This window comes from Fukomys damarensis, unplaced genomic scaffold, assembly GCF_012274545.1.
Source record: "Fukomys damarensis isolate Sample0158 unplaced genomic scaffold, DMR_v1.0_HiC HiC_scaffold_4, whole genome shotgun sequence".
NCBI lineage: Eukaryota > Metazoa > Chordata > Mammalia > Rodentia > Bathyergidae > Fukomys > Fukomys damarensis.
Window position 1 is genome coordinate 10897869 of NW_022900916.1, and position 9919 is coordinate 10907787.

The window sequence follows — 9919 nt, forward strand, 5'->3', positions numbered from 1 at the left end:
CTTCTGTAAAATTTCCAAGGGCCCTTCATAATCAGTTTTCTTGAATAATATTTTTTTTGTCTAGAAGAGAGATGAGTGTTTTATCCATGTATAGCCTATTACTTTGCATAATGAAAAATATTAACAGAATAATTCATCAGAGTCCTACTTATACTTCTATTTTCAGTAGCAATTTACTTCAGCTAAGATACCCACTTCTTTCAGCCATCAGTACCAATGACAAGTAAGAATATTGATATTTTCATAAGAATCTTTGAACATTACCAATGCTATATTTTATGATAGAATGCTAGCTCACAATATTCTTTCATGTGTTGGTCTCTATATTAAAAGCATGTTTATGCTAATAAAGGACTCTCTTTTATAATAGAATAATATTAGAATTTTATAATAGAATATTAATTTTCTAATCAAGGTCTGTTATGGCTTGATATCCCCCCAAAGCCTCCTGTGATCAGAGGTGTGGCTTTTCAGAGGTAGCTGGATCTAGAGCATGTGATACTGAGATTAAATTAGCCCACCGATTGGTTTGGCATCGTTCTGGGTGTGGATGATGTGGATGTGAGAGCTACTAAAAATGTGTAGCCTGAATAAAATATAAGGGACAGGAAGAGGACAGCTACCATTGTTTGCCACTTGCTGCTTCTTCATGCTTCACTGCTTTGCTGCCTTCTGCCCACCATGAACTGTTTCTCCTCTGTGATGCACCCCCCGGCCTTGCCACCTTGCCTTGCAGCCAGCCAACTATGAATTCAAACCTCTACAAACTGTGAGCTAGAGTATGCCTTTCCTCCTTTAACTTTATATGTTGGGTATTTTGCCTCAGTGATGAGAAAAGTAACTAAGACAATATCCCTATTCACACATTAGCTCTGCTATAATAAACACAGTTCTCACCTTACATTTTAAACAGAAAGCAACCAAAATATAAAAAGAACTAAAACTTGACAAAATTAAATTCCATTTAAAAATGTCCTCATGGTGAATAGAAATTGCTGAACCTGGATCATATGATCTTGAATGCTGATCATCATTTTTCATCACTGAATGAAAGATGAACAGTGTCTACCTGAACAGCTCCAGCTGAAGCCCTTTCCTGAATTATTCATGTAGGCATGAATTTCAATTGTACTGATTCACGTAGAACTTTAACCTACATCATACGATTTCAGAATAGAAGGATCCTTGATGTGCCCAAAGCTCACAGAGGGTTGGCACTTGCACAGATGGTGAACTTGGGTTCCAAACCTTACACTCTCCAAGCTCAACCCCATTCAGCCTCCTCTCTGCTCCAACTTGGCCAAGGTAGTATATTTGACTGTACATGTCAGTTTTCTCCTGTTAGAATGTTCAATCTGTGAAATGGATTAGAATCATACCAATGAAAGTTCTATTCCAAACCATCCTTAATATTTCATTACATCTTCCAGGATTCAGAGAACAGATCCAACTTCTAGAATCAAAGAAGCATATTTAGGACTTTTAAACAATGCATACCAACATTTCATGTTCTAAATCTAATTTTATTATCTATTTATTTTTGTTTAGGACTTATCTTTTAGGGGTAATATTACATTTTAAATAAGCAATAAGAACAACACATCCCTCCACAATGATCCTCTCTCCTCTTCTTATCCCTCTCTGCTCCTCTCCTCTCCTCCTCTCTCTCTCTCTCTCTTCTCTCTCACGCTTTCTCACTCTCTCTCTCTGTCTCTCTCTCTCTCTCTCTCTCTCTCTCTCTCTCTCTCTCTCTCTCTCTCCCCCTCCCTCCCTCCTATAGACTATTGCTTGGTATACTGACCTATCCTAGGTGTCATTAATGCAATTTCTGATGCATAAATCTCTGGCAGCCAACTATTAATCCTAGTACAAGCCAAGCCCTTCCTCCCAGGGCTGCAATGCCAAACCATGCACTTGTACCAGGCTTCCCAGGCATTTTTAGTAAGTCCTGCCCAAAGCAAAGTTGATTGTCCCTGCAGCCTGCTCTCCTCTTCAGCCTAGTCTCCCGGCTTCTCATCTTTTCCCATGGCTCCAACTACCCAAGAAACCCACTCTGTGTTGATTTGCCACAACAAAACACTCCGAATAACAAACGTTTAAAAAACACTAAACCTTCCCAAGTAAATAGATCATCAGAGAAAACAGAGCAGAGAATCAGCTGATGTCGATTCTCTTTCCAGCTGTATCTTGGGTAAAGACCTTTGGCTCTCTTGGCCACAACAGTGAATGGCTGGGCTGGATTGGGTTGTTTCTGAAGGTTGCTCTGAGATGCACCTCTCAAGGTCCAGCGGGCTTCTTCTGCCAAGGACTTTAAGAATGTGCAGTGAGGTTCCCAGCCAACCAGCAAGCTCCATTCAAAGGCCTAGAGAACAATCTGTATCTGCCTCTAGGTTTAGGTAGCTACCCAACTGATTTGTCCTTTGACCACCTACTTCAGCAAAAGGCCAATGAATGTTTGGCAAACTCATAGGTTCTACAGTTTTGATGGGCTTTTTCTGATTTGTTTTGCTTTAAATATCCAGATGAGGAGTAAACTAGATTTTGAAAAAAATATACGTATGATTCACCAAGGCAATGGACACATCCAGGAGTCCTTTCTCTGTAACTTTTCCATCCCAACTGAAAAGTGAGAAGGCTGAAAACTACACAAGATTTCTCATGTTTGGATTTATGAAGTCTGCTTTTTACTGGCTTGAAAGTCAGTTAAGACAAATGTTATATTAAATCATGCCTTTCATCTGCTTGTGGAGATTACAAGAGGAGACACATGCAATGACTTTAAATCATAATCCAAAATGCCATAAGATCCTCTACCAAGCTAAATGTTATTATTACAGGACGAAAGGTATGTGTGCTTTTGTTTACTCACTCCCAGGCTTGTTCACTTGCCAGACATGGAACAAACATCTATGCTACACACAGTAAGAACTACAAAGGTACACAAAACATGGTTCTTAAACTAGTATACATATATATCCCCCCCCTTGGGATTTTGCAGTCCTAGAATAGGCTCCCCTAGGGGTTGATTAATTTATTTCACTTCCTCTAAAACTGTTTATAAAGATTAGTGGAGGAGGTGGGATAAGACAGACATGGTTTCAAATCTTGTCTCTGCTACTTAGCCTTAGCACATTCCTTAAGCTCTTTAAGCTTTATTTCATTCACATATTAAAAACAGATGATAATTCCTAGTTCATAGATTGGTTGAGTTTTGTTTAAAAGAAAAAAACAAGCATAAAGGGATGGGAAAAATACCTGTTGCGTGATAGGATTTAACTGGACATTGGTTTGTGATTTCATTATCCTGCATCTGTCTCGTCATTTGGCCCCATGGGCAGTGAGTTTGAGGCATCATTGCGCACCTCACAAAACCCACAGCACCCTTTCACACATACCACTTGGAGAGAATTTGTCCTCATGTACCTGCATCAGTTTGATCCTAACTGACATTTTATGTTCTGCAGCTGTTCTTTGCTTTCAACACTTGCCAATATAAAAATTCCAAGTAAGCAAACTGAGACTTTATAAAGTTTCTTACACTACTACTAATAAAACTTAACATTTATTGACTGCGGCTAAATAGGTTCCAGGCACTATTCTAAGTGTTTTACATGTGTTACCTCATTTAATTCTCACAAGACTTCTATGAGGTAGGTGCTATATTGTGCCTGTTTTTACAGCTGAGTAAACTGAGGAACAGAGAGGTAAGTAGCTTGTCAAAAAGGCCTGCTGCTAGTAAGAGAGGAAGGAATTTTTGAGGTAGGCAACCTGTCTCCAAAAGCTTCTTGCCCAGGGACTTGAAGGTAGTGATTAAGAGCTGGTATTGGGTTTCAAGTACAATCATAAGTGATATCAAAGAGATTCTGCTACTTTATTGTATCACAAAATGCTAGGAATTCATCAAAAATTTACTTGAGAACTTTTGGTTAAAAAATCATAATTCCATTACAAATTGCTTCTCTTCACATGAACCTGAAGTAGTACAGCTGCTACTGCAAATCGGGGAAGCCAATGTTCCAGGTCTGTCTGAACTCCCCCACAAAGAATTTGCTCACTCAATATCATTGGGCATCATGCTTATTTAAGGCTTGCGATGTCTTAGTGATATACTGTATAGACAAGAAAGGTGAATTCTGCCAGTACGAAACTCACAGTCTAAGACAAGGGATACGTAAGAAGATGACCACAACTTCCCAAAACTTGATCTGGAGAAGAACCGTGGGCAGGACTGTTTGGCAGTATTGACTGAAAGAGATCATTTTCTGGGATCTTGTGAGCCAGTAAATTCACTCCTAGCTATATACTCTTAAAAAAAAGAATACATGCATATATGCTCACTAAAAGATTTATCCTAGAATGTTCACTGAAGCTTTATTTGTAAAAGTTGAATAAATTTATTTTGGAATATTTACATAATAGAAATCTACAAACCAATCAGTGACCTACAATTACATACAACAACATGGATGGATGGAGCTCACAAATATAATTTTGAGTAAAAGCAGCTAGGTGCAAGACACATAACCCCAAGTCCAAAAATAGTCAGAAGTTACTGCTGTACAGAATAAGAATAATAATAATGGTTATCTTGGGTAAGGGGAGAGGAGTGGGTAGTGACAGACAGGCATTTGAGGGTAATTTGGGGACAGTGATGGAGAAACTGCAGCCCAAAACCCACTTACTGATGACAAAGGGCTATATTATTCAATTAAACCTGAATACTGAGGTTCTGTTTTAGAAAAAACAACTCTACATTATCATTTGTCTGAGAAGAAAAACACAATAACACATATCATAGGTTCACCACCACTGCTATGGTGTATTAGTAGTACTTTTCCAGTCTAGGTATGAGTTCCATGAATCTACTGTATTGTGAAAATTCATCAAACTTATAATTCATAAAACTTATAATGCTAACAATATATGTACTTTTGTACCTATATATTGCTCCCATAATTTGAGTCTGTTATATAACTGTGTTATACCTTTTCTCTATACTCTTTCTGAATTCTTGAAAAAAATCTCAACAAGTTTGTACACATTTTATGAAGTTAATTTTGCTACATGGATACATTTAACCTTTCTATCAATACTTTCAGAAGCTAAACAACCGCAGGACAATATTTCACATTCGCCAGGCTAATCATATTGTTTGATGTCATTATGAGCACTACCTCTGGCTATTTAGCATTGAGCTTTGGATGTGTTTTATCATGGCTTACAACGTTAGACCAGGCGAAAGAGAGCACTGAAATGAGAAGTCACTACTTTTATGAAATCTGCATTCAGGCTAAGTTCTGAGGTCCCTGTACTCGCGTGACTTCTATATAATGCTTTCCCAGGAAGTGCTTTTGTGTTAACTTCAAATACCACAACTTTGGCTTTTGCACCAGCTTAGACTATGGGCTCTTATTCTTTGCAGTAGGAGGAAATCACAACTGAATTATAGGCTTTATATCCAACATCTAAAACTATGTTAATGCTTCAAATGTGAAGATAGTGTTACTTTTAGTAATGCTTTTCTGCTACTGTATTTCAAACTCAGCTATTGTACTCATTTTGTTTCCTATCCTGCCTACAGCACAAGTTCACATCAACTAATTCTATTCTGGTTCCATGCATGTAAATTGACATGATTCCTCAGAACTTATTCCAAGTGAAAATTTAGTGTAAAACTTTCACAAATTCCTGAATCAATAACTGTATTACTTTTATAAATTTTCAGCAAAGTATATAATGGAACATTTTAGATGTTTTTCAGAAATATGGTAAAAGAAGATTCAATTTTTTGAAGAAAACTTCTAACAGTGAAATTGTACTAAATCAATTAATCCAACCTCCTGTTGTATAGTTTTTCAACAAGCTAAAAGAACTATTTCTTTATGTTTTCAATTTAATTCACTTGAAAAGTATTTTCCCAGACCATGGTGTGTCCTTGGCTGAAAAAGCTGGAGAGTTTAACTCCCGAAGGGCCACTCTTGGCGTATACCTCATTCTCAGGTGCATGTAATAGCATTTACTAAGCCCTTCCTATGTCTCTAGCATTAACATCCCTTTCAACCTTTATATTAGCCCAATCATTTCTTCTTACTAACCACCTTTCACCGTGGAGGCGGCTAAGGCACAGAGAGTTTAATTTGTTTACCTAGAGTCCCCATACTTCCAAGTCATGGAAATTCCATCCCAGGCACTATAACTCCACAGCCATTCACTATGCTACTCCGTCTACTGTTAGGAACTTGGGTACAAGGGCAACTCGGCTCATATCATATTATAAATCCTGCTCTTGCAACAGTTTGCTAATACTCCGCTTCTGTGACTGGAATGAAAATTCCAGCCCTGCCTCTAGGATAGGCTACAGTTGCTATTCACATAGATAACAGAACTCCCACTTCCTTTCACAGTATGACAGAATGGGAGCTTTAGATCTTTCATTATCACCACGGAGGGACCTAGGTCAGAATTCAGAACCAAATTTGGATTTTTTTTTTTTTTTGAGACAGTCTTGTTAAATCACTCAAACTGCTCAAACTTGCTGTGCTGGGATTACAGGCATGTGCCACCATGCCCAGGTTTGATGCACTCTTAAAGAAGTCTATTAGGTTTTGGCTTGAAGCACCACTCTAGAGATCTGATAAAAAATTAAAGAGTTGATAGGACATAGACTTTCAAAAGAGCACAAACCAAATCCCAAAATTTCAAGTTTTAAATTCACAACAAATTCAAAATGTATCAAATTGGAAATTAAAATGTTTTCTGATTCACATGCAAACACAAAATCCACTTAAAAGACTTTCAATATCATTAGAAGAACCAGACATTGTGTATTCTCTAAAATTTATTTACAATTAATAAGTTAAAAAGCAAATACAACCAAATTGTAAATCTTAATTATATGTACATTAAACTGTCCAGGGAAACACTTCAGTTCCATTACAAACAACTGCTTTCTAGTGCACTTAAGACAAAACAGTTTATCAAAAAATATTTTAAAACCAATAAATGTTAGGTATGTATGTCCATTAAAAAATTACCAATTTAAAGAGTGCTGCGGCAACTCTAAAAACAACAAAGAAACTGAATCATTCAAAATTATTTTGATTTTTTTGTATTCAAATTTTTTATTGACTTTTCTGAAAAATAGTACTATCATTTGCACATAGCGAACCAATAAGTATCAGCCACCAGCTTAAGTTACACTTGTCCAGTAGAATACTCAAACTTAGACAAAATAAATACACACCACAACAGCAACACTTTGCACCATTAACAGTGAAGCTCGCCCTCAACGATCAAGTTATCGGTTTTAGTGACAAAAATGAGTTGCTGGGTGTCAAAGGAGGATTGGGAATCTCAAAGGGTTATTGGAGGTGTCACTCACCACGCACAGGCTTTCAAAAGTCAGAACTTAAATAAAGAATACCATGGTGATAAATTTCCTCCCAGCCTCCAGAGTACTCTACTTGTGCCACATGAAAGGTAAGAGAAGGCAAGAGAAGAAATAAAGGTCATGAGACTTCTTCAAAAAACTATACACAAGCTAAACTACAGACCTTTCGAGGACAGTAAATAGATGCCTCATTACGAAGGCCACTATGCCAAGTTTCTTTCCACGTTCGGCCCAAAGGTACTCCTAAAATACTTTCACTTTCCTATTACTAGTCAACTATGTTTTTTCACATTTTAGACGTTGTGACATAGGTTTTGCTAAAGAAAATTTGGCGGAAATAAAGACTTTTTACATCTTCGCAAACTAGAAATGGCATTTTTTAATAGTCCGTGAACCATATTGAATTTAGAAAGGGAAATCAGATTCAAACTGTAATCTGACAGCCCACAGAAGCCAAAGAAGCATTTATGCAAGTTCAAGTGCACTAAAGTAACAAGGCCTAAGAGAAAAAAATGTCAAGAACATCACCTAAAATAAATGCATGGTGTTACTGGTTATGTTTTCAGTTGTGTGCTGAGTTTTCCTCTCAGCTAAATCTAATTTCAAAATCCTCTGCAAAACTATCTAGATAAGCTATATGTTGAAATTACATTCTAATATGGCCATTGGATTTATTTTTTAATTATTATAAAAACTATATACAATAGTGAAGTGGTACAAATACATTTTTTGCAGATGCAAGTTAGCTATAAAAGTTAACAATATATTTTTGGGAAGAAAAGCCTGTGTTTCTGAAATACAATTGGTAATGGAAGCTAATAACCAAAAGAGTATGTCTCAGCTTCCTATTACACAACTATATATTTAATACTCTCCATATTCTAAGTAATTATTCCTTTTTTTTCTTATTCATATGACAGTGTGGCAATGTACCGAGTAGTAAAGAAGACTATGAGACTTATTGGAAAACTGGCATAAAGTCATATATATGAATATATAAGATTTTTACAAAACAAGAACACTGAAATTAGTCACAACACTGCTACTATGGACCATTAAACTCAAAATAATCATTTTAGAAAGCTATGCCACTTGAATTCTAGGAACACAAAAGTCAAAATTGCAACTCATCATTCTCCAAGGCAGCTGCCGAGGAAAGATAAACCTTAGTATGGAGGATTTCACATGTCAAGTTTCAGCCCAGCATGGATGGTTCCATGGCAGAATACTCAAATTTGAAACTACAGTGATACAAAAACACTACTTGACCCTTTAGGTATTGCAGTAAAAGCTGGCTGTGGCACCACTGGCTAAAACCCAATAAGTCTTGCTGCCACCAACGACCAAGGCACTTGGATAATCAAGAATTCCATACTGGGCCATATGGTATACACACTTCTTAAAGTGTACAAGAAGGGTCAGTACTGTGTGACTTCTGTGGCCTTCACCTGTCAAACAATGACTCAAACATATTTAAGAAAGAAGATAAAAAAGAAAATTCACAGGAAAAAATTGTCACGATGTTTATAAAGGCAATGAATATTAACCTAGTCTGGGCATTTCTTGTTATCCAAAAACAAAACAAAGAAATGAAGACATCTATTCCTGTTACTTGATACCAAGAAATGCCCCCCACCCTCCCCTCCACAGATCATTATGTAATAGTTCTGCGAATTCTAACAGGTATTCTGTTTACCATCTTAATTACAATGTTGATGCACATTTAACTTTGCTATACAACTTCCACGTTAAAGTCAATTATTCTCCCTTAACAGTCCTGGATTTGTATGTAAGACCAGGACATGAAGCTAAAGTAGCTCCAAACTGGATTCCAGGCATTCCTGTAACCAACACCAGTTCTTCACAATTCACTCAGTTTTTAAAATCACAAGCCATGCTGTTTCAATGCACTTCAACTTTTATTCAATTAAAAAGAATTTAACAAGTCAACTTTTCCTCAACAGAACTTTATATAAGCATTCTACCGTTTTCTTTTGAAGCTCAGTAAATATAACATTAAACTTCAATATAAAATCCTTCAGAACGTTTCAACAGTTGTACTTTGCATCTCTTTGAAATCACTGAGCCCATGAAATTCAAAAAAGCATACAAATCCTGGCATTACTAACAATAGTAAGCTTGAGCCTCTTAAAAAAACATCCTTGGTGTAAGTTTTGGAATCCAGTAAAAATTAGGAAACGAGTCGGATTCAGAATACCCTGAGCACAAACTAGTGCAACACCACAAGACATGTTCGATCTTCTGTCCAGAAAGTAGGGTGCAGTCAGGAAGGGGGGAAAAGGGAGAGGAGGGGGGATGAAGAGCAAGTGATTTCTGGCTTTATTACACAAGCATGAAAACAAATTCCTTTGGAAAAGAACGACTTCTTCGGAGGACTTCCAGACCAGTGAGGTAGAGTCCAAAGGGAGAAACGGATCTGCCCCCTCCGTCCCGGAGAGGTTTCCAAGCGGGGCTCGGAAGCGAGGGGCGCCCCGCGGGTCCGGCCGTGTCCCGGTGCGGGGTGCGCGG

General features: G+C 37.3%; 1 protein-coding gene across 1 annotated transcript in view; it reads right to left on the minus strand.

Moving 5' to 3' along the window:
* Positions 1-1158: 1158 nt before the first annotated feature.
* Positions 1159-9919, minus strand: part of Ccdc71l (coiled-coil domain containing 71 like) — a gene marked incomplete at its 5' end in the record, with an annotated part of 9427 nt that continues 666 nt past the window's right edge. The window contains one exon of the mRNA XM_010634088.1: positions 1159-1338. Within this exon, the coding sequence (XP_010632390.1) occupies positions 1159-1338 (180 nt within the window). The remainder of the gene's footprint in view (positions 1339-9919) is intronic.